Below are 25,637 nucleotides of genomic sequence, written 5' to 3' on the forward strand. Positions count from 1 at the left end.
GAAGGATTTGGCCATTGTTTACATGAGTTGCTGTGGAGGTGAGTAGGACAAAAGGGCTGGACTTCTCCTAAATGGCTCAGATATATGAAACTGGGGTTTCTGCCTTTTCCTATTGTGGATTTGGACCCTGAATTAAGATCTAGAACTTCTTCATGTAAAATATAAGCTGTTTCATGTAGTTGGTGTTCCTCCAGCATTCTCATTATCCCTGACATTTATGACTGGGTGTTTTAGTTGGGATGTGTCTGATTCCTGTTGCTGAATAAATAAAGAAATGTAGTGTACAACAACAATTTAACAATATGTTTTCACACTTCAGGATCTTATTTAGTTCCTTCATGACTGCCTTTTATTATTTATTTTATTTTTATCCTACCTTTCTCCCAAGTTGGGACCCAAGGTGGCTCACTTTATACACACATACACACACACATTAAAACAATACTTTAAATAGTCAAAACAGTAAAAAGTTTGTTAAAATACAACATACAAAAATTTAAAACATAAACCGTTAAAACTAGACTCAACCAACCAACACCCCCCCACACACACACACACACACATACAATAAAACAGGCCTGCATGATTTTGCTGGAATAAAAATGTTTTCACTTGCCGGCAAAAGGCCAGGAGGGAGGAGGCCAGCCTAGCCTCCCATGGCAGGGAGTTCCACAGGGTGGAAACAGCCGTTGAGAAAACTCTCTCTCATGTCCTCCCCAAGTGAGTCTGGGATGGTGGTGGGACCAAGAGAAAGCATTCTCCTGAGAATCTTAGGGCTCTAAGTGGTTCGTATGGGGAGATACGATATCTCAAATAGTCTGGACCTAAACTATGTAGGGCTTTATAGGTCATGACCAGCACCTTGAATTGTGCTCAGAAATGAACCGGTAGCCAGTGAAGCTGTTTCAATACAGGGGTTATACACTACTGGCTCCAGTCAGCGTTCTAGCCACAGCTTTTCTCCATCTTCCCTCCTTCTCCAGGATGAGGCTAAGGATGTGATCTGAAGTAGGCTTGTCTCCTTCCCACTTAGAAGCTTTGATAATATAAAAGCTGTGTGTGTGTCAAACTGTGACTTATGTTGACCCCATGAATTTCATAGGGTTTTCTGAGTCAAGGAATACACAGATGTGGTTTATCATTTTCTTCCTCCGAAATATAGCCTATTCTTTGGCAGTCTCCCATCTAAGTACTAAGCATGCCTGGCCTGCTTATCTCCATTATCAAATAGGATCTGATGTCACTGGTGTATTTAGGCAGAAAAGGTGGGTAGCTACAATAAAATCACTTCCCATTACGTCTCAGAGTCATGCTCTGTATGCTCTGATCTTCTCACAGGAAAGTATGTGTTATGTACTGAAATACTCTTATAGGTTAAACAGTGAGGCCTAACTATAGTAGGTGCAAAATAAGCCCTCCCATTTCAACTTAGGGCCTTTTCACAGTACAGCATTATATCACTATGATTCCACTTTAATTGCCATAGTTGCAACCTGTGGTATCTTGGGAATTGTATTTTAGTGAGGCACTAGGCTCACTGTCTTAGAGTTCCAAATGCTCCTCCCTAAACCACAAATCCCAGGATTCCATGGGTTGTCACCATGGCAGCTAAAGTGGAATCATAGTGCTATAATTATGTAATTTGAAATGGCCTTGTGTTATAGCATTCAATGAACTAGTGGTGGCTAGTCTTTTTCGGCAGCAAATATCACACTTATCTCTTTTGCCATATCTTGACTTGCAGGTAAGTGTTTAAAATGCCTGTGACAGAACATGGAAGCTTGTCATTATGAGACAAAAGAGTTTATATTCCAAATTAGTTTCTCTTTCAGAGTCTTGCTGAAGTCTCATGCTAATGCCAAAGTCAGGGAAAAACATGAAGATATGTTTTAAAGCACCAGTAACTTAGAGCCACTGAAGGCGAGCTAATAAGCCACTACTGTAAAGGGAGGTGTTATGTTGCAGTTTTGCCGAAAACATATTTCTGATTAATGGAGGCCTGCAAACTACAGGGCTATAGTATCTCAAGCAATGGTCCTTCAAAACCATACTGACACGCTATTAAACAAAATGGTCCAACTTATTTTATTTTTTTAGAAGATATATTTTGCTTTAATTAAATAGGAAATGAATGATACTATGCTAATCATTAATTAAATTATTGATTGAGGTTATCTGTTTCAGTACTATTTAGTTGCAGACTGTTTCAGATCACAGCTATTCTAGGCCCACAATATTTTGCCTAGTACAGTGATACAGCTGCATTAGTCCAGATTTAAATTTGGCAGTTACAGAGAAGAACCTTTCCTATTTGGGCATGTCTGAAGTTACTTGGCTCTTTCTTCCATGATAAACCTAATTTTGCCTTGTATTCCATTCCCAGTCTAGAGGCATTCCAGATCTTGCAAAACCGCTTGACGTTTTGCAGTTGTATTCCTATATTATGGTAGCTGCTGTATGGAAAGTTTCAGGCAAATCACTTCTGACAACTGGCAGATCCTGTTTTTCTTATTTTGAACTTTCCCTAACTTTTTTTTTCTGTTATGAACTCCTAAAATAGACAGATTTTGCTCCTTGCAAAGTTAAACTTGTTTTACTTTGTGGTGCCTACTCAGAACTGGTGCCCTTGGCTAGCTCTCTGTGTTTTGAATGATCTTTTCATGTCCACACAGAGATTTGGTTTGTTCAATGTCTTAGGAGGGATTTAGAAAGCAGGCACATACTGGCACATTTAAGGAAACCTTCCATTAAAGCCTTCGTAAAACTGCTTGGCTCTAAAATAAGGTAGCTATAATGCCAAGGGAGGAACAGAAGTGGGGAAGAACATGTTCAGATGAATCATAAGCATAAAATCTTACACATACTATGCCACGTTGTTTTACTCTCTGTTTCTGAAGGACTAAAAGAAAGGAATTTTCAAGATAAAATAATCTAAGTTTATGGTAGGGGCAAACTATAATTTTTTAATAAACTGCACACTAATGCACTCTACATTAATGCACAGAGCATGGGAAATAAACAAGATGAACTTGAACTCCTAGCACAACAAAGCAAATATGATATAACAGACATCACTGAAACATGGTGGAATGAGTCTCATGATTGGAATGTAGTACAGTCGGCCCTTCTTATACACTGATTTTTTATACACAGATTTAAGCATACACGGTGTGAAAATGTTCAAAAAAAGTATAAATTTCAAATATCAAACCTTGATTTTCCATTTTTTATAAGGGACACTATTTTGCAATGTCATTATACTGTATTTAATGGGACGTGAGTATACACAGATTTTGTTATACATGGGGGATCTTGGAACCAAACCCCAGCGTATACCAAGGGTCTACTGTAATAGAGGGGTATAACCTTTTAAAGAGAAATAGACCAAACAAAAAAGGAGGAGGATTACAGTGGACCCTTGTTATATGCTGGGGTTTGGTTCCAAGATCCCCTGTGGATAACAAAATCCATGGATGCTCAAGTCCCATTAAATATAATGACATAGCAAAATGGTGTCACTTATAAAAAATGGAAAATCAAGATTTGATATTTTAAATTTATACTTTTTTTGAACATTTTCAAACCGTGGATGCTTGAATCTGTGTAGAAAAAATCTGTGTAGAAAAGAATCTGTGTATAAAAAGGGTCGACTATATATGTCAGGGATATTTATTTATTTATTTATTTATTTATGATATTTATACCCCGCCCTTCAGCCCTAAAGGCTGTTAGAGCGGCTTACAATTATTATTTTTCATTAGACAGTGCCCTGTCCTGAGGCTTACAATCTAAAAGACACGACACAAAAGGAAAAGGGAATGGTGGTGGTAAAGGGGATGAGGTCCAGTGGTTATTCTCTCCCTTTGAAGCCTGGACCAAGGCAGATGGACTGGAGGGAGGGCTCTTCTTCTTCAGGCTAGCCCTGATGGAGCTGGGCCTGCCTATTCACTCCCTCACAGGCCGAAGGATGACAGTTATCATGGAGGGAAGGCTTTCTTTCTTCAGGCTAGCCCTGGTGGAGCTGGGCCTGCCTGTTCACTCCCTCGCAGGCCGAAGGATGACAGTTTTCACAGAGGGAGGGCTCTCTTTACACCTGTTAAGAGATCCAAGACTTATATTCTGGAAGCCAGGAGGAGAGCATTCGGATAAAAATGAAAGGGGAGAGAAACAACAAGGATGTTATGGTGGGAGTCTACTACAGACCCTTAAGTCAAACTGAGAAATTGTATGATGGCTTTCTAAAACACATGACCACACACTTAGAAAGGGCAGATGTAGTAGTGATGGGTTTCAACTATCCTGATATTTGCTGGAAGTCAAACTCAGCCAAAATCTCAAGGTCTAGCAAATTCCTCACTTGCCTGGAAGACAGTTTTTATTGTCCAAAAGGTGAAAGAGGCACCAAGAGCGTCAGCTATTTTAGATCTAATCCTAACCATCAGGGATGACCTGGTACATGGGATGCAAATGGTGGAATCCTTAGGTGAGGGTGATCATGTTCTCCTGGAATTTATTATACAGTGGAAAGGAGAAGCCAGGCATAGTCAGGCATTCTAGATTTTAGGAAAGCTGATTTCAGTAAACTTAGGGAAATACTGGGTGTGATCCCATGGTCAGGAATACTGAAAGAGAAGGGAGTTCAGGATGGATGGGGGTTTCTCAAAAGGGAAATACTGAATGCACAATTACAAATTGTTCCAACAAGGAGGAAAATGGGAGGTGTCTCAAGCAACCAGGATGGGCGATTAAAGAACTTTCAACAGAGCTAAATTTTAAATGAAGCACGTATAAGAAATGGAAAAAGTGGGAAATCACCAAAGAGGAATTCAAACAAAAAGCGAGCCCGTGTAGGGGTAAAGTCTGAAAAGCTAAAGGGCAGAATGAGCTCAGGTTTGCTAGAGAGGTTAAGAACAATAAAAGGGGCTTTTGGGGGGTATATTTGCAGCAAAAAGAAGGAAATAGTAGGCCCACTGTGTGGAGAAAATGGTGAACTGCTAACAGAGGACATAAAAAAGGCAGAATTACTCAACACCTTCTTTGCCTCAGTCTTCTCACAAAAAGAAAAGGGGGCTCAACCTCAGGATCATGGAGATGATGCAGTAGAGGAAATGCAGCACAGAATAAGTAAAGAAGTAATACAGGAATACCTGGTTAATCTAAATGAATTTAAGTATCTGGGACCAGATGCACTACATCCAAGGATATTAAAAGAATGGACAAATGTAATCTCAGAGTCATTGGCAATAATCTTTGAGAACTCCTGGAAAACAGGAGAAGTCCCAGCAGACTGGAGGAGGGCAAACATTGTCCCCATCTTCAAAAAGGAAAAAAAGAGGATCCCAGCACTTATCGTCCAGTTAATCTGACATGTATACCAGGAAAGATTCTGGAGCAGATCATTAAACAGAGAGTCTGTAAACATCTAGAAAGCAATGCCATAATCACAAAAAGTCAGCATGGGTTTCTGAGAAGCAAGTCACACCAGACTAATCTGATCTCTTTTTTTGATAAAATTACCAGGTTGGTAGATGATGGGAATGCTGTGGATATGCATATCATGATTTCAGAAGGCATTTGACAAGGTCCTCCATGTCATTCTTGCAAACAAGCTTGTAAAATGTGGGTTAGACAGTGCAACTGTTAAATGGATTTGTGATTGATTGACTGGCCGAGCCCAAATGGTGCTCAGCAATGAGTCCTCTTCATCTTGAAGAGAAGCAAGCAGTGGGGTGCCACAGGGTTCTGTCCTGGGCCCAGTGCTATTCAACATCTTTATCAGTGATTTAGATACTTATCAAATTTGCAGATGACACCAAATTGGGAGGAATAGCTAACACCCCAGAGGACAGGATCAAAATTCATTATGACCTGAATAAACTGGAAAGCTGGGCCAAAGACACCTGTCTTAATGAGACAATGCGTGAAAGGAATCTAGGAGTCCTAATAGAGCACAAATTGAACATGATTCATCCGTATGATGCAGCAGCTAAAAAGGCCAATGGGATACTAAGCTGCATCAATAGAAATATAGTATCTAGATCAAGGGAAGTAATGGTGTCACTCCATTCTGCCTTGGTCAGTCCTCACTTAGAATACTGTGTCCAGTTCTGGGCACTACCTCTGGAGTGTGTCCAGAGGAGGGCAACCAAAACGGTGAAGGGTCTAGAAACCATGCCTTATGAGGAGAGACTTAGGGATCTGAGTATGTTTAGCCTGAAGAAGAGAAGGTTAAGGGGTGATAGAATAGACTTGTTTAAATATTTAAATATTGGAGTATCCAGGACACTGATTCATATAATATTCTTCATACTTATACTAGATGACTCCAAGCTAATAATGATTATATAACAGATAATATTTTTTCCACTGAGGAAGACAATTGTCGAAACACGTTTGGTTTTATCTGTATTTGTACATTTGTATGTCACCTGGGACTTCCAGTTTCCAGTATTTTATGCCTATCGGCAAAACTGATATCTTACATTATTATTTTGCCATTAGTTAATAAAGCCTTTTTACACTTTGTTCTACTACCACTTTTCCCTAAACTTTTTTGTTTTACCAATTTGACTTTTTGGTTTAGGGAAACACCTTTGTGCGTTTATCATATTGAGCAGGAGTAGGCAACCTTTTTGAGCCGGGGGCCGGGTTGCTGTCCCTCAGACAACTGGGGGGCCGAAGCCAAAAAATAAATAATTAAATAATTTTTTAAAAAATTAAATATATAAATAAACCAGGACAAATGTAGGACAAAATTTTCAAATGGAAGACACTTTTTTTAAAAAAATGGAGGACACGCGAAAAAAATTGCTGATTTTTAAAAAAATGTTAATATAAATGCATGTTTCTGAGGCTTCTATAGACAATTGCCCCCCAAAGGCCCCGGCGGCAATCGGCGGCAGGACCGGGCTGGGGCCGGTCCCAAGGCCTTGCCGGGCCGCATCCGGCCCACGGGCTGCAGGTTGCCTACCCCTGATATTGAGGATAGAGCAAGCTTGTTTTCTGCTGCTCCAGAGAATAGGACCTGGAACAATGGATGCAAGCTACAGGAAAAGAGATTCCACCTAAACACTAGTAGGAACTTTCTGACAGTAAGAGCTGTAGACAATGGAACACATTCCCTTGGAGAGTGGTGGAGTCTCCTTTTTTGGAGGTCTTTAAACAGAGCCTGGATGGCCATCTGTTAGGGATGCTTTGATTGTGAATTCCTGCATGGCAGGGGATAGGACTGGATGACCCTTGTGGTCTCTTCCAACTCTACGATTCTATAATTCTAATTATGTACAGTGGTCTCTCCCCTTACGTTCCGGATCCCTCCGTGTAAGGGGACATCAGCGTATGCTGGAGCCTCATTGGAACTAATAGGGCTCGCGCCCGTGCACCACAGGCACATGCCCCCATTAGTTCTCCCGGGGCGTGCAAGGGGTTATTCTGGTGCGGCTTACAGCATATGCTGAAAGCTGCATATGCTGCACCTGTGTAAAACACAGGCACACTATACAGTGTTCCCTTGGTATCTGCTAGGGTATGGTTCCAAGACCCACTGTAGATATCAAAATCTATGGATGCTCAAGTCCCATTAAGTACATTGGGATAATAAAATGGTGTCCCTTATATAAAATAGCTTTTGAGAATTTATATATTTTGGGAATATTTTCAAGCCATGGATAGTTGAATCCGTGGATAAAGAATCTGTAGATATGGAGGGTCTAGGAAGTTTTCTTTGAAGCAAAGATTATGACCCAATACAGACGGGCAAAAAGCGCTGTCAGAGGGCTGATTTTAGGGCTCGAGAATGCAGATCATCCGCATGCCCCTGAACCCTACCACACATTCCCGGCGTCATCATGGCTCGCCCCTGTCCACATGGGGGCTGCCATGATGACATCATTATTGCACCGAGGGCGCCAATGGCACTGCATGCGCACCCTAAAAAGAACCCACCTGGTGTGGGTTCTTTTTAGGGCTCTCAGAGGCCACGATGTTTGGTTGATGCGGTCTCCGTGTGGGGCAGAAAGGGGTGGAGACTCGGCACTCCTTTCTGCCTGTCTGTATCCCCCCTATGTTTAATATGTCATTTAAGACCATAAAAGAAAGCTGTCAGAAGGAATGAAGTCTTTTATTGACTGAGATACCAGGACTGCCTTTAACTAGTCTCCTATAATTGTGTTCTGCTTGAATTTCATGTTGCTGTCTTGTGTAGACAGAGCAGTGATTCACAGAGCTCCCGGACTTTTTCTTGGAAGCTGTTATGAATTGACCTAGGAATTGGTGTTTTGTGTCAGTGCAGTGAATCATGGAAACAATCATGTGTTTCCTAAGTGTTTTCCTCTGGCATCTAAAGCATTTGCACTCCCACATATCTCTGTCCTTCCTTTTCCTCTTTTTGATCTGGTGCAAGGCTGAGCCCTGTAGAATGAAGAATGGTGTTAGGTACCTGAGAGGGGTTTGCATGATAGCACACACACACACCCCGCGCAACTTCTGTTAATGCTCCTCAAGTACGCGCAACTTCTGTAAATGCTCCTCAAGTACAGTGGGCTGCAGCAGCAAGGCTGAGTAGGGAAAGAAGAGGAAAGCCAGACTGAAGCACCTTCTGTGAGTGGAGCAAAAGGAGGCCTCTGCCTGATTTTCCATGATCTCCTCCTTATCCCTCAGGTCTACATCTTGAACATTTTCATTATACAGATTTTAAACTGAACATCTGCCAGTACTTCCATAAGCTGCCTACTGCAAATAGCAAATTCCTTTAATTTTATGATATATATTTATACATCAATAATCTATAACGAGACCCAGTGTGGTGTATTGGTTTGAGTATTGAACTACAACTCTGGAGACCAGAATTTGATTTCCAGCTTGGCCATGAAACCCACTGGGTGGTCTTGGGCAAGCCACACTCTCTCGGCCTCAGGGGAAGGCAATGGCAAACGTGCTCTGAACATATCTTGCCAAGAAAACCCCATAATAGAGTCTTCATAAGTGAGAAATGATTTAAAGAACATAACAACAAATATCTATAACATATGCATTCCCCATTTCTCCAGTAAAAATCTTGATCAAAAGTACCAATGTACTATTGTGAGTTTGGCTGATATTAAATCTGGATTTCTGGAAATACCAGCTTCCAGAGGATGTTGATTTTAAACATAATTTCCTTTTTTAAAAAGATTGCCGGTTTCCTGAAAGTGAAGTTGTTACTTTTCTAAAATGTATGTCACCTTTCATCTGTTTAGTTATTTTTCTCAAAAGGAAGTTGCAGAGGCTTTGGAGGAAACAGAACTGTTAAAGACAATTTTTGTCTGAGAAAGACAGAGTGGAACAAGGTTACCAGTATCAGGACCAGAGTGCCAGAGCTTGTTGTCCTGGTAACAGGGGAAGATGATCTGGATAAGATTTCAAGAATTTAGGAGACAAAGAAACAGTTGGTCTTGTGCATACAGGAGTGGGGAAGCTTCAGTGATTCCCGGGGATAATTTCCAAGACTGTCCAAGGACTGCCTAGACTTCCAAAAACAGTAAAAACAGGGGGTGAAGGAATTCAGAAGGGGCAGAAATCCACTTCTGACTTTTAAAAATGAAAAATGTGTACAATTCTAAAAAATACTGAGAGGAGGGGAGACCATGCTCTGTTCAAAAGGCAAATTGTTGCTTCTGGGAACTTTCAGGGGGCAATGCACCATTTTTACCAGTAAAAGGGCAGACTGAAGGTATCAAGGACACATGACTTCAAAGTTGCATGATACCCTATGACTGTAGTCCCATCTCCCATTTTGTATATGAAAAAATGCAAAGCCTAGAAAAGCTTTCATGGTTTCTTGAGGTTTTCTCATGACATATACTTCTGGTTGTGGGTTAATATATAATTATTGTAAGATAGTGGTGTAATGACTGGGCCTCCAGTAATTGGAAGACTTCTGCCAGGTAATAAGAGTAAGCTGGAAGGGAGGTACATGCAAATAAGTAATGACACCACAGCTGACGGAAGGCTCACTTGACCAATCAGTGAGCAGGAGCAAGAGTTTCTTCTGGAAGTTTCTAAGAGAAAAAGCCTCTGAGATCAGGTGAGAGTTGGAGAAAGAGGCAGAGAGAGAGTCTTCAGCACTTAGTGGTTTCCACAGTGAGAATTCAAGGTGGGAATGTCTCCCTTGAGTTAGTCTTATGGGTTAGGAAACTGTAGTGTTGTGTCTACAGCAAGAAGGCATAATTCAGGCAGACAGTCTGTGCCAGTGAAGGTGAACCTTTTTGAGGCCAAGTGCCCAAACTGCAACCCAAACCCCACTTATTTATTGCAAAGTGCCATGTCCCTCTGGCTTTCTAGTAACAAACTCTGTGCTGGGGTGACGGCACATGTGCCCACAGAGAGGGCTCTGAGTGCCACCTCTGGCACGCGTGCCATAGGTTCGCCATCACTGATCTATGCTAAGCTAAGACCTGTAACTATATTTCAAATCCATCAAGGCCGGCTTATTACATCAATATATTATTTACGTGAGAATGTGTCAGGTCAGAATGTTTAGACCTTATTTATTATTTTTCTGGTTGCTTGCATGAAATAAATACTTCTAGAATTACACATATTGTACCCGCAAGGCCCTTAGGATGTTGCATGATTTATATCTTTGTGTTCAGTTATGTTTAATTATAATAAATACTTCCTTAAAAGTATCTTCTACTTCGACACTCCTTTACACATGTCCTAGCTGGGTTGATGCTTGAGAAGTCCCAGTGTATGTTAAGGGAAATCCAATACGAATTCACTGGGTGGTGGCAGCGTGATTCGAGGCTCGCCAGGGGTCATCTTCAACTCTACAAGGAATAGGAACATAGACCAGGAGACTCAAGGAGAAGCTAAGGATCTGCTGCGACTAAGAGCCAAGGCAGGCCTGCTATTTGACTGCTTAGATCACAGGGGGATCATCACAAGTGGTCATAACTTTTCCAATTTGTAATCCCCAAAAGTGGTGGAATAGTTTTTTGGAGACACTTTTGGTGTGGGTATAGCAGGCAAACAACTTGAAATCACTTGTTAATAACTTGAATCCAGGGAAGATGGCAGTGTTGTGGATTAGAGACTCTGCTCCCTGAACAATACTGTGTGGCTGATATTAAGGGCCTGATGTGCAGACTAGAGGTTTCCTACACTTATGTGGGGATGCAAGTATCACTCATGGCCAGATGGGATTTTTCTAGCTTTGGCTGCTTAATGCAGCTTTATGGAGAAAACAGACTTCACTTTGCTGGTCATTGTTTATGATGAGGATGTATTACTGTAATGTGGTCTACATGTCTCTGCCCCTAAACATCATTTAGAAGTTTTTTGTGAGTTTTTCGGGCTATGTGGCCATGTTCTAGAAGAGTTTATTCCTGACGTTCCAACAGCATCTGTGGCTGGCATCTTCAGAGAAAGTGGAAAACTTCTCTGAAGATGCCAGCCACAGATGCTGGTGAAACATCAGGAATAAACTCTTCCAGAACACCACCACACAGTCTGAAAAACCCACAAAAAGCTACGGATGCCAGCCATGAAAGCCTTCGACTTCACATGGTTTAGAAGCTTCAGATGTTCAGAATGCAACAGCAAGAATATTCACTGGAGCTAGACTTTTTGAATGCATTGTACCTATTCTGTATTAGTTATGCTGATTGTCTGTTTGTATCTGGCCCAATTTTGGGCCCTGAATGGTTTGGAATATTGAAAAAATTATCTTCCTATATACCAGACTAACTCTTATGATCAGTATCAGATGCCCTTCTCTCTGCTTCACCAGTGAGAACTGTCACATTGATGGATATGGAGCCTTCTTGTGGTACGCTTGCTCTGCATCCAAGCAAATACAATGACCCCTTGGTATCCATTAGGATTTGGTTCCATAACCCACCAGCCCACCCCGTGGGTACGAAAATCCATAGATGTTCAAGTCCCATTAAATACCATGGCATAGTAAAATGGTGTCCCTTATATAAAATAGCAAAATCAATGTTTGCTTTTTGGAATTTATATATTTTTGGAATATTTAAACTTGTGGATAGTTGAATCCATGGATAAAGAATCTGTGAATATGTACATGTGGGCCATTCTTAGTCTGTTTTTAAATGTGACATAAAGACTTGCTTTATTCCATTCTGCTTTTAGGTAATTCTATTGTACTGTTTTCATAATGATATTATCTACTGCTGATGTTGTGTGCTATTTTATTGATGTAATAATATATAATTTGATTATATTGTTAGTTTACCAGGTTATATACACTGCACAGGAAGGATGATACCATAGACAGATAAAGATATATTGAATAATCAAAATAATTTCTTGACATTGCATGTGAATTCAGAATAATAGGGCTTGCCAACAAGCAAGGATCACAAACCAAGAGTAAATTCTGATTTATGAACCTATCACAAAGTAAAGCACTAGGTTGTATGTTTATATGTAATGGTAAGATGTGGTTTCTTGAAAAACCAGAAAGTTTTTAGTAAATCAGTGTATAAGAATGAGAACATTGGGGAAGAAAGAATCATAAGCTTGGAATGGGGTCATTGCTGCTTGTTCGTGTTAAATCCTATCATGGGTTGCCGATACACTGCAGTGTGGCTTGTAGCTCCTTGCTAATTTCAAAATACTATGCAGTAAATTGGTTTAAAATTATTTTACATCATCCCACAAATATTTTCTGCTCTTTCCAGTGATGATCTGTAAGAATCAGAATTTAGAAACAGTTCAACTAGGCAAAATTAAATAACAAAAAATAAATAGCAAACAAACTGTTACAGTTGTACTATGCTATTTTACTTTTAGTATTCTACAAATACAGTTATATCTTATATGCTAAGTAGTAAATGCATGACTTTAGAAGATGTTTCCAAAGAAGACTGTGAGCAGAGAGAGTTTGCTATTTCAGTTAAATGTATGAAAGAAAAATACAAATGTAATTGTATTTGTATGTGATAGATTCTGTGGCTAACAAAGCTGGATTATTTAATAACTCAGATATATTATGTAGGACTAAAGTTTTCATTGACATACTGGGAAAGAAACAAATATGACCACTCTATTGCCATCTGTTGATAAAGCTATATAAAGATAATTATTCTGGTTGCTGTGGAAACTAACATTTCCAAAACCACAAGTTACTTAAATTTTCCACCTTTGAAAATCTTGAACTCTCTCAAGAATGAATATGCACATGGAAAATATATCAGAAATGTTCTAGTTATTTTCTCACCAGTTGTTAACTGTAAAGTATATTAAATGTATGTGTGTTGTCACAAATGGTAACTGTTATTAATGTGTATATGTATTATAGATAGCGATGTACATAGCTACATTGCTGTCTGTACTGTGGGATTCCACCGTGCAGTAAAAATAGAATCATGTAGGTTTTAGAAACAGAATCTGCTATTTATATGAGCTTCTTCTGGAGCTATTTACATTATTCCTTGTTTTGAGGTGCCTGTAGTGGAGACACATCTTGTTCGCTCTATCTCCTGTTTGTGACATATTGGAATCTGCATTTGGTGGGCAAAAAGTCACAATGTACAATCATGCTGAGTCCCAGAAAATAGAAGAGCTGCTCATTCATTAAAATCCTAAAATTCTGTCATTCATACAATCCCATTATCTGCAGGGTGATAAGAATTATCTGACAGGCAATACATATTTTGGTGCTTCCACATGGAGAATATTCCATGTTTTATTTAACTTTTTTTTCCTTAAAAAAAAAAAAGATGGAAAAACCATGGGGAAACATGGCAGGGCTACAGGGGGAAGATGGTTTTGTCAAAATTGTCATAAAATTCTGTGAATGAAGATTGCCATTATAAAATAAAGCCTCATTTGGAAGGACCATGAAGTCCTAGATGATTATTCTGTAGGCTTTGGAGTAGATGTTTATGGTTCAACTGGGGCAATTATGTTATCCTTCAGTTACTTGGATACTGACCTGTGTAGGAGTTGGAACACTATACTATAGTATATTCTACTGACATCTCAAATTGGGCCTGGTAGCTCACTGACAGGCAGTGCACCTGTTTCAGAACAGGTGTAATGTCCTTCCCTCTGGGCTGTGGCAATCTGCATCAGCTTCAAACTCTGAACAATCTTCAAGAGAAACCACATATAGAGCACATTTTGTAGTAATCATTTAGGGAATTTTGGAAATGGACTGGAAGAAGAAAAAAGCTGGCCTGGAAGAAGAAGGCCCTCCCTCCTTCCACCACCCAGAGGGAGAGAAGGGCAGGCCAGCTCCATCGGGCTGAAGCAGAGTAAGAAGAAGGGCCCTCCCTCCAGTCCATCTGCCATGGTCCAGGCATCAGAGGGAGTAAAGATCTGCTGGACTTTTCCCCTTCCCCACTGCCATTCCCTTCTCCTTTTGTGTCTTGTCTCTTTAGATTGTAAGCCTGAAGGCAGGGAAATGTCTAATTAACAATTTGTAAGCTGCTCTGATAGCCTTTTGGCTGAAGAGCGGGGTATAAGTAAATTATTATTATTAGTAGTAGTAGTAGTAGTAGTATTAGTATTAGTATTCCTTGCTACTGTGGCCAGCTGGGCCTAAAGTGGTAACTTTAAATCAAGGAATAATCTCAATCCTGTTCTGTCATGGGAAGTGGTATCAGTCCAAAACCATCTTCCTAATTCCCAAACATGGGAACTTCTTTCCCAGAAAGCCTCTATCTTGTCAGGATTTAACTTCTGTTTATTGGTCAGCAGTTATACAAAGCCCTGAATGGTACTTATATAACCTCTCCACTTTAAGTAGAGATGGTGCCTTTATGACATTGTGTTCCAAATTCCTGGTGGGCACCTGCAGGCAGTTTCGTAACTATCATAGGAGACAAGATGAAACCTTGTACAGTAGACCCTTCCTATCTGTGGGTATTTGGTTCCATGCACACATGCACACACACACACACACTGCATGGTGAAAATATCGTTCAAGGCCTATATTATTCAGTGATCAGTGAACGTTACTCACTGATCACTTTGCCAAGAGCTGGATATTTTTCATGCTGTTGAGTTCCAACAAAGAGGCACGTGGAGGGGCAGCCATGCTTTATCTAGCCTTTGGCCCTGAATCCACATGTGATGTTATGGTGCTTCCCGCCAGATGCAAAGCCTCCTGATCTCCTTCTGGGAGGCCCTCAAAGCTTCCCCTTCCCTCACAGTGTCATATGCTGCGCAGTTCCAGGACCCCATTTCAGCTGGGGTCTAATATTATCATATCCAGGGATAACCACTTCAGGTGAGGATGCACCATCACTTCCTTTTCGGTGTTCAGCTTTACACCTTCTTGTGACGTGTCATTTACTCTCCCCAAGATCCAAGCAGTAAGTCCATCCCTATTAGATTTCACCCAACAGTCTGTGGGGGTGCTCTGAATACCTCTATGGAATCAGCCACATTTATAGAATCCATTTTGTATGAATGCCCTCAAAGTACTAGGCAGACCTGTCACAGGTTTGTTTGAGGGTCTAACTGGCTCTGTTACTGGACTAATCTCATCTTCATAGCCCTCATAGCATTTATGGGGAATCATACAGATGATAACTACCTAAGTTTGTTGAACCAGCATGGTTATTCTATGGTAGTTTTCCAAGCCTTTCCTAGGCGGGTTACAGACCTCTGAAATGCGGCGGTCTGCTGCCGCCGCTGGTTACAGCGTCTGGGAACCGCAGCAGCCAAACGGTGCGGTTCCAGGACACTGCACAGAAGGAATGCGAAAATCGCGCTCCTTCCTGTGACCCGGAAGACATGCTGCAAGTGCCAAAGCGCGCACTCGCGCCGTCATTTCTGGGGTGCGATGTGCGGATGCAGCATGTCCGCTACGTCAAGATGGCAGCGGCCGTGTGGAACGGCTGCCGCCATTTCGTACGGACTCAGTCCGTAGTAGGGTTAGGGCCGTCTGGAAGAGACTCCCCTTTCTAACCCTAGCATGGACTGAGTCCGTGCTAGGGTGCCAGTCTGTAACGGGCCCTAGTTATCTTTTAACTCCCTTCAGTCTTAAAGGTAAAGTTAGCTAAGAGGGATATGGTAGGTCTGATGACATATGAGGACAGTGATTGCTCCTGACCATCATTTGTTCCATCTTGATTTAATTCAGCCTAATTATGGCCCGATACAGACAGACCAAAATAAAACTGCTTTTGGTCACTTTGGAGGCATGCTATTTAAATGATGCATGCATTCTAAGGCCTGTTACAGACAGCCAAAATAAAGCTGCTTCGAGTCACAGTGGAGGTATGGTGTTTCAATTATGCATGCGTCCTAACAGTCCAGAAGCCACACCAAAGCCACGCTCCAGTCCTTAGGGCTTTGGTGTGACTTCTGGACTCTTAGGACGCATGTATCATTGAAACACCATACCTCCACTGTGACTCAAAGCAGCTTTATTTTGGCTGTCTGTAACAGGCCTATGAGTCCAGAAGCCGCACCAAAGCCATGCTCCAGTCCTAAGGACTGGAGTGCAGCTTTGGCGCAACTTCCGGACTCGTAGGATGCATGCATAATTTAAACAGCATACCTCCAAAGTGACCTGAGGCAGCTTTATTTTGGCAGTCTGTATGGGGCCTTTGTTAACTTTTATCCATTCTATTGATGTTTCCAGGTGTTGATTTAAAACATATTATTTCTTCTTGGTCACATGAAAGGAAAAATAGATATGAATGATGTGTCTTTACCACTAACTAGGAAATCAAGAATATTGGGAAGGCGGTATCTCCTGACCTCGCACCCAGAAAATAGTTCACAGCATGAGCAAAGAAAGCCAGGTTTCATTCATAGTCAAACAAGGAGTAATTTCTTCAGTGCTTTTTTCCCCTTTAGCACTCCCTATCTTATCATTATTTTCCCTTTTTGTATCATGTCTATTTCCTCAGAGGATGGTAATGGAAAACCGCCTCTAATAAATCTTGCCAAGAAGACCCCATGATAGGTGTGCCTTAGTGTTGCCATAAGTCAGAAATTACTTGAAGGCACACAGCACCACTAACAATCATGTCTATTTATTGTGAAAGTATATAATTTTAACATTTTCACAGTGCTAAGAAAGTCTGTTAAGTGTTCAGTAATATCTAGAAATATATGTAGATAACTTCAAGTGGTTAAAAGACATTTGAAAATACTATGATATTGACAGTTATTCAGTGGTAGATCCTAGGATTAATAACTTGAGACAAGCACAAATCTTACTGCTTACTTTTCTTGAGAATGAGTGTCTCCTTCTCAATGAACTGGACAGTTTTCATGTATTAGGTCCAAAAAGTTCTGATGGGAACTAAAGAAGAGGCTGAGGAACAATGGAAGAAACTGCCTTTATGTAAAGGACAGGGAGCACATGGAACTCAGGTGTGGAAAGTCATTACCATTCTGGCATGCAACACACATAATGCTGCTCTTGGGTGATCATGTTGATAGTGTACAAATCAACTATATTGCATGCATGAAAATGTTCTACAAATGCAGCCATTTTACTAAGAGAATTGATGTGATCTTGCATTTATATGATTTAGATCTGACTTACTCACCAAGTTCCAAAGTCTGTCTTAGATTTTTCTTCTCCCCCCCTCCCCTTAATAATTACCTGCTCTTCTGTCTGCTGTAGAAAAGAAATGTGTTTTGCCACCAAAATGTCCTGGATTGTTTTTGTCTTATATATCATAAATACAGAATTTTGAAAATATTTTTGAAGAGTCTTTATCAGTAGGACTCAGCCTCCAAAATATTTCTACTATTTTTTCTTTTTGGCCAAACATTTCATTGAAGAATGCAGATAAACTACTGAAATTATGGATAGATCTCTTATCTCTAGCTCAAAAGTGAAATGGCTGGTTGTTACAAGTTGAAGTGTGCAAATTTTTAATGGGAATGCTCATGTTTGCTTGATTTATTCTTTTAAACAGATGGACAGTAGTGGGAGGTGTAATTCTTACAACACATAAACTATTAGCCTGTGTTACAGCTAGTGTGGGTGGTGAGAGTCTTATCTCAGCATACAATAATAGTATATTTGTTTCAGAGCTAGACTCCCCCCCCCCCCCAATCAACAGGCTTAAAATGTTTTGTGATTAAATCTGAATCTGTCAGTTTTTTAAAACTTGGTTTTGTTGTGTGAATAATTCTGACAAGAATTGTACATCACCTTCAATCTTCTTATTGTTCTGTAAATCTACATTTGCTGTGGCCCATTGTACAAGTCTAATTTTATTTACCTTGAGGATATCCTGTTCAATAATTGCAGGATGCACAAAATACAAGAGGCATCATGATCTTGGGAGTTTTATATATTTATGTTCATATTTGTGGTTGTACATTGCTGAGTCTTTTAAAGAAATCCTGTCTTTGATTCTGATGTGTGTGTACGCACTGTGCACCCAATTTTACTTGGGCTGCTTCAAGATCACTGGTTCCCTAGAGACACCTGTCTTCTGCTACATACCCATCAAGAATAATTGCACCATCTGGAAGGCTTTTATGTACCTGTGACTAGGATTGAGTATCTCAAGGGAACTGGATCCAGGTAGAATGTGAATGTGACCCCTGGAGCCATGTCAAGTGACTGCAGTAGCTTCTGATTACTAAAGGATGGTCACCTTAGGCTTTATTTGTTTCAAGTCTCATATAATTTGCTCTAGTGAAGACTGAGTACATGTCACCAATGTAATTCTGTTTACCACTTTGGGTGGAAAAGAACTTCAGTTCTTACTTAGTGATAACTTGGGCAAAGAAACCATAAATAATTGTCTTAACACTTGATGACAGTAATCATATAAATGACTGCTGTATAATTTATTAGCTTCTTTGCATCAAGATTCTTCCCTTGTATTCTGTCCACTGACATTTTTCTGTCTAGAGCTGCTACTGATTAGCAGCAGTTTTATCATTACATTGGATTATTTTATAGGTTAGCATCACCATTTCTTCCTTGGAATTCTATTTTTATCTAACCTCTGTTTTAATATAATAGATTTAATTTACATTTTTATTCAGCCAAAATGAGGATAGCTAAGGTAACTGAACATATCTTCTAACTTTATAGCTACAAGTATTAACTTTATAGTCTTCAGCCACTAGTTTGAATATTGATTTTCTGAAAATTAGTCATACAACTTGCACATGTATATATGTGTGTGCGTGCGCGCGCACGCTCATATATGTGAACTTAACTACCGTATTCTCTTTCATCATCTTTAAATTTTATAGAAATGAGAAATTTTTAAACACAAACTTTGCTAAGTGCTGAAGATGGAAAAAATGTTGTGACCTTCCACATAATGAAAAGCGTATGCATATATAGGTTTTCCATTAACTACATTTGTAAAATGAGAGTGGTCCATATTACCAGTGCTGCTCGCCTTACACTGTACATATCCCACTAAATGTTGCATGCATTTGGGCCTTGTCACCTTAGTCTGTTGGACCTGGCGTTCATTGAGTATACCATCTTCCTTCCTTCTTTCCTTCTCATTTTTTTCCCATGCTCCCACCTATTGCATGTCCATCTTAAAACCATAGTTTGCAGAGATCATTCAAACCAGAGCTGCTTATACTAGCTCTTACCAGTTCAAAGAGCACATTTTAATCAGTAGTTCCAGCTGTTACCATTAATAATTACATTAGTGGATCTTTTGCTTTAGCCTATTTTAGGTTAAATACACTGGAGCTGAGCAGCCTTTGTACCTAGGGCAGCTTGTAGGCCTCATCTTGATGTCACAGAGTCTTTTGTCTAATTTAAAAAGACCTCTTCAGGCTATCAGTTGAGGCCTTCTGCATCAGCTCATTAGTTGGAGAAGAAGAGGTGTGGGAAGAAGGGGTAGATAAGGGGGTAATGGGAGGGGGGAGAGAGAGGGGGTGAAAGAAAGAGAAAAAAGGAAGTTGGTTCACATACTTCTGTAATCGGCTCACCTGCATTAGCTTTTAGCTTCTCCATACCATTTGGCTCATGGCAAGTCGACATTTGGCTTTTTCTTCAGCTCTCCCTGCCACCAGCATGACACTCATTACAGATTTCTGGCAAGGGAATGAAGATCTACAGATCTAAAGAACTCATAAGCTAACATATGGTTTAGGTCTCTAGTGGACAACTATACAGGTTCCAGAGGCCTTTTCCCACAAGGTCTGGGTCCACCATGGGTTGCACCTGCTCCACCAGCAAAACCAAAATTGACTGGAAACTGACTTCCCTCCCCACCAATATTCATTCATTCATTCATTTTCCCCCCAAAGCAAGATGCGGGGGTGGAGGGGGCTTTGTGTTATAGGATAATTGTTGTCCCCAGTGGCTTCTGAGGGTACAATTCAGATTCCCCCATTTTTTTATTTTTGCAATGGGCAGATCTGTGATGGTTTCAGGGGCTACATCTCACTTACCACCTGCATGATTTCCATCTGTCATTTAGGAGTGCAGGAACAAGCCAAGATTAATTAATTTCCAATCACTGAGCACATTATGAATAGTATAATAGTATAATACTATAATAATAGTATAAATGAATAATTTAAGGGTCCAAAATATTGTCCTGACTTAATTTTATTTTTTTCCCTTTGACAGGGGTTTTGTGTCTGATAGCAGAAACAATCTGCAGATGAGAGGCCTGGTGGTTTTACTTTTATCTAAGGCGGCTGGGCCCAGCATAACAACAGAGAATTCCCTTCAGAATGATATGGTCAGTGGAATATATTCCAGGTAAGTATTTTGATAATACCAAAGTATTTTGATAATACCCAACATTATGTTTATTTTTCTTAACAGTTTATATCTTCATATATGGTTTCAAATTTTATTTTTACTTATAGTGTTCTGTTTGTTTAATATTTTCTCTATTAATATGGTAATAATACAGTATCGCTGATTTGTCTTAAACATCCCTTTTACCAATATTTAAGGCAATACATTAATGGTTCTGATCTAGAGAAATGGCTACGAAACAGTGCAGCCATAGGGATTTGTAGTTTTTCTTTTGTCTTGCATTTTAAAACTGCAGTCCAAGTTGGGATTTTGAGTCCTTTTACCTGAAGGTTTAGAGCTACTTTGTATCTCCCTTGCATCTTGCTTTCAAGTTAGTGCTTTGCAGAACCTCTAATCCAGCTGTATGTGTTTGCAGTAGAATTCAAGAAATCCCAATGTAGTTATCTGACTGCATGTGTAGCCACTGTCAGATGATTGACAATAATCCCTATCATTTGTTGAAAGATGGAACAAAAAAAGATGTAAGTCCCCTGTTTCCAGTCTGTAAATATGATAGACATGGCTGCCAGTGATCTGACCTGAGCTACGTGCCTTGGCATCAGGATTTTTAGTATCAGGAGCCACATATGTACTGTTTGCACACACAGACCTTTGTACAGTTAAAGAGATACAAACAAAGCCTGCTTCCTTATGCAGATGTCTCCAGCTGGGTCAAAGCGATGGTGTTTTCACATTACTGTTTTTTAGTCATGTTACACTTTCCTAGCTATGCAATGGCAACATACAATTTTATTAGGATATGTACTTACGGATGTGCTGTCTCCTCCAGTTTTATGAATAAAACAGCATGGCAAACATGACCCAGCAGCATTGCTAAATATATCCAAGTAGATCTGGCTTAAGTTAATGTTTGTGTCTGGGATGGCTTGGGAACATTATATAGCCTTGCATTTAAGTTTGGAAGGTATAGGGAGATAAATGTAATATTTTTAAAAGAAACAATGGACTAAAGGTTCATGCACCTGATCAGGCATCAGGAATTAATTACATCTGTTATGTTTGATGCAAGCATTATAAATCATTTTCTGGTTTGGGACATTTCTCATTACTTGCTTGTATCAAAAAACACTGTTAATATTTGCATAACATATATATATTTAAAATGTATGGTATGGTAATTTTTGGTTTATCCACTCACACAAAACTTCACTCTTTAATGATAAATAGCCAACAGTAGAGCACAGAACATCCATCACTTTGGTAAGGTCCCCAATTTTATAATAAAAACAGTAGTTCTAGTAATCACTTGGACTTTAATGGAAGTCAGAAGCATATATCTAGAGGAGTTTAAGTGGTTCAGTAGTATGAGATTATATCTAATTCTATTCGTTCTTGGCATTTCACAAAAATGCTATGTTATGTACTCTGAGGAACCTGTTTTTCTTCAATAATGTATATGATCTCTGAAGGTGCCACATACTGTATATAGTGTGTGTGATTTGTGTGTGTACCAATTATTATTACATACCAACACCTCATTCTGCTTTTCTTGTTGATAGTGAGATCTGGACTTTAAATTCTGATTAGCTTTTCAGATTTCACAGTCACTGAAATCATAAATCATGGCAAGCAAAAAGAAGGAAGAATGTATTCCGCAGCTTCATTGAGAAACAGGTATTTCTTTAGAAGTTTCATTCTAGCATTAGCAATAGCATTTACGTTTCTATACCTCTTAATAGTGAACTCAGCACTCTCCAGGTGGTTTACAATCTGTAAACCAATTGCCCCCAGCAAGCTGAGTACTCTTTTTTACTGACCTACGAAAGCATGGAAGGCTCAATCTTGGAGCCCTGGGATTGAACTCACAACACTGTGGCTGCAGTACCAGCATTTATTCATTGTGCCACCAGGGCTCCTTGTAACATTTTAGTGGATGTTTCTCCCCTAATTGTTTTAGTCTAATAGTTAGAGCAAGTTCAAAAGGCAGTCCTACATTCTGCTTTACTTTTTTCTTCTTAATTGCAGACCTTCTGCACCCTCCTGTAGAAACAGAAATTATTAACTTCTATTGTTGCAAAGGGTTTCTTGATATAGAATGAAGAACAGTGGGTGGCTTAGCCTCTGCTGACAGCAGTCCAAACGAGGAGGTTGTACAAATGCATTTTGAGTGTTTTGATAGTGGTAGGATATAAGTAAAAGAAAATGTTTACCTGATTCACAAGTTGAAGAAAACAGCTTTTCTAAGAGCATGTGTTATTCAAGCTCTAAACAACACAATTTACTTCATGTATATACCAGTAGGTCACTGTAAATATTTATTCACAATTGCTGATTATTATTTGTCCTATATCTTTTCAAAGTCCTGGGGGAAAACTGTTCATAGGAGATTTAGTGGAAGCAGTTTGTGTATCCCTTATCATACATAGGGAATGTGATGTTGACTAATTTTCCAGAACCATCATCAAATAATTTTATTTATTACAGAATATTATCAAAATAATGTGTGAGGAAAGCTCAGGGATGATTTCAAATATGTAATTCCTATGAGGAATCAAATAGGGATTACATTTCACATGTAACATTTCGCTTATATTTCTTTTAATGAAAAGGGAACAGGAAGATGTAATCTTGACTGAAGCTTTGTGATGAGAATCTGTTTAATTTACTTTCTCCTTGAGCAGGTTTGGGCACAGAATTCCACACACAGCTGCCTTTCCATTATAAAATAGCTGGGGAAAATACTGGTTTGTTTGGCCTTTCCATACAGAAGGTGTCCTTAGTTCTTCGTATCTTGCAGGTGCCACAATCCGCACCAGATCTGGGCCTGAGCAGCCCCGGAGACCCTGATCTGCCGCTTTTCCAGGTTTCGGGGAAGCAGCAAAATGCCGCTTCCTCCCAGCCTGGAAAGGGGTGTCCTTGGGACTTCATGCCCCAGGACACTCCAGGGAGCCGCTGCCAGGAGAGAAAGGGGCACTTGGCCCCTTTCTCCCCAGCTTCGTTCCTGTGGCTGCAGGAATGAGGCGCTCATCAGGAAGGAGCTCCATTTCAGAGCTCCTTCCAGCACCACAGATAGGCCGTCCTATGCGCCCTGTAGCGGTGCGAGTATGTCATGCCTGTGCCGCACTGTTTGGACACGGCACAGCCGTCACATCAAAATGGCAGTGCCCATCTGTACAGGGCGCCGCCATTTTGACGTACGGAATACATGCTAGGGTTAGGGAGCGTCTGTAAAGGACGCTCCGAGGCAACCCTAGCACATATTCCTTGCGTGCTAAAGGGCCCATCTGTTGAGGGCCAAAGTTTGCTTTTTGGATATTTTTAAAAATATATATTTTCATGCTGTGGATGGTTGAATTTGAGGGTGCAGAATCTGTGGATATGGAGGGCCAACTGTATATGCATATTATATAACCGAGTGTGAGCGGAAAAAGTGAACTGTTCTCCGTATTGTGTGAAGTACAGAATACTCTTTTCTATGTGGAATTAATTTTTGTAATGGCTCTCATGACCTTCCCTGCCATAATTATGTGTTTTTACAGGCCTTATCTATACAGTATATACCTTATGTAGCACTTTAATGCAATGGTAGAGGCTATTGCCTGAAACACATAGGCCAGATAAAGTGGCCAGGGGCATGGCATTTAAATAATGCACTTCCTCAAAGCGGCCAGAAGCCGCACCGAGGCTGTGCTTTTGGGGCAAGAGCTGGACCTCTTAGGAACAGATTAAATCTGCTGCTGTCAGTGGCTGGCTCAGTAACTGCGGTCCCGGTGCAATTGGGACTGGAGCAGTCAGAGGACGCTTCTTCTGGGCCGTGTGCTTCAGCCCTGTGTGGCCTTCCCAATGTTGTTGAACTGCAGTTCTCATCAGTGCTACATGCTTTGCTAATGCTGAGAGCCAATAGGAATTTTCCTAAGCAATATTCCTAATGCTTAGTTGAAGTCCCACGACATATGGAGGAGCACACATTCCCTATGTAGTGCAACATGAGGGCTGGAATCTTCTTCATATATATTTAAGTATAATCACAAATTCTATCTATGTGAGGTCTTGAATGGCTGTTGCACAACAAGGTGTTCACTGCATACTTTGTGTGGCAACATTCTGCCTATGGAACCCACCTTTCTCCTGTCATTTCTTCCCCAGCCCCATGGGCATTTAATGGCCAGGAAAGGCAGGTGGCGTCCGGCTATGTTCATACAGCCAGAGGTAAAATGAAGAAGGTATCCTCTGGGACTTCCTGGAGGTCCTCGAAGATGATATCATCTTCATATGTTCTGCTGTAGGAAATTATCCAGTTGCTGCCTGGCTGTCCTCCACTAAAGGGTGCTAAATGGCTATGGGGGGCTTGAACAAAAGAGGTGGGTTCTGCCTACCAGGAGAAGAGGAGGGAGCAGACATCCATCAAGGATCTCAATCTAGGTGTTTTGTAAGTAGTGTTATGTGAGCTTTCATTTGCTTTCTGTTATGCAGACAATTTTGAACAAAGCAATTTGGGCCAAAAAAATCTTCAAATTGAAGTCAAGGTACCTTATTACATTATTTGATTTAACTAAGCTCTTTTAAACTCACTCTGTTAAACTATGAGAAGTTGTAGATAGTCATGACTTGTAGAGGTTTATGGTTGAATGATTTTCTGTCTGAGCATACTCACCATTCCTCCACCCTCTGCATAAGATTTGTAATTCCAGAAGTTTTATTAGCAAGTTTCCAAATCAGAACTCATAATCTGAGCCATGTTATGAGAAAATGTCATAATAGCATAGCATAACCTCTGTCCTTGTTTCAGGGATGGTCAGGAGAGGATAAATAAATAATTATAGGTACATACCATTTTATACCAAGTAAATCCAATATTGAGGCTAAGGTGATTCCAATTCCAGTTTCATCATTTACACAAGCTAGTTACATTTACATAAAGCTGTTTGATTTGGTACACTTCAGTGTGACTGCA

The 25,637-nt window shown here is 40.3% G+C and overlaps 1 protein-coding gene across 2 annotated transcripts in view; it reads left to right on the plus strand.

Moving 5' to 3' along the window:
* The window catches only part of PDSS2 (decaprenyl diphosphate synthase subunit 2), a 123,672-nt gene that overhangs the window by 8,510 nt on the left and 89,525 nt on the right, over positions 1-25,637 (plus strand). The window contains exons 2-3 of one of the 2 annotated variants that reach the window (XM_089530638.1): positions 20,546-20,680; positions 22,271-22,357. In XM_089530638.1, coding sequence (XP_089386764.1) covers positions 20,546-20,680; positions 22,271-22,357 — 222 coding nt within the window. The remainder of the gene's footprint in view (positions 1-20,545; positions 20,681-22,270; positions 22,358-25,637) is intronic. The other variant, XM_089530639.1, reaches the window with a different exon arrangement.

This window comes from Sceloporus occidentalis, unplaced genomic scaffold (genome assembly GCF_023333645.1).
Source record: "Sceloporus occidentalis isolate IW3139 unplaced genomic scaffold, rSceOcc1.0.p SCAF_6, whole genome shotgun sequence".
Taxonomy (NCBI): domain Eukaryota; kingdom Metazoa; phylum Chordata; class Lepidosauria; order Squamata; family Phrynosomatidae; genus Sceloporus; species Sceloporus occidentalis.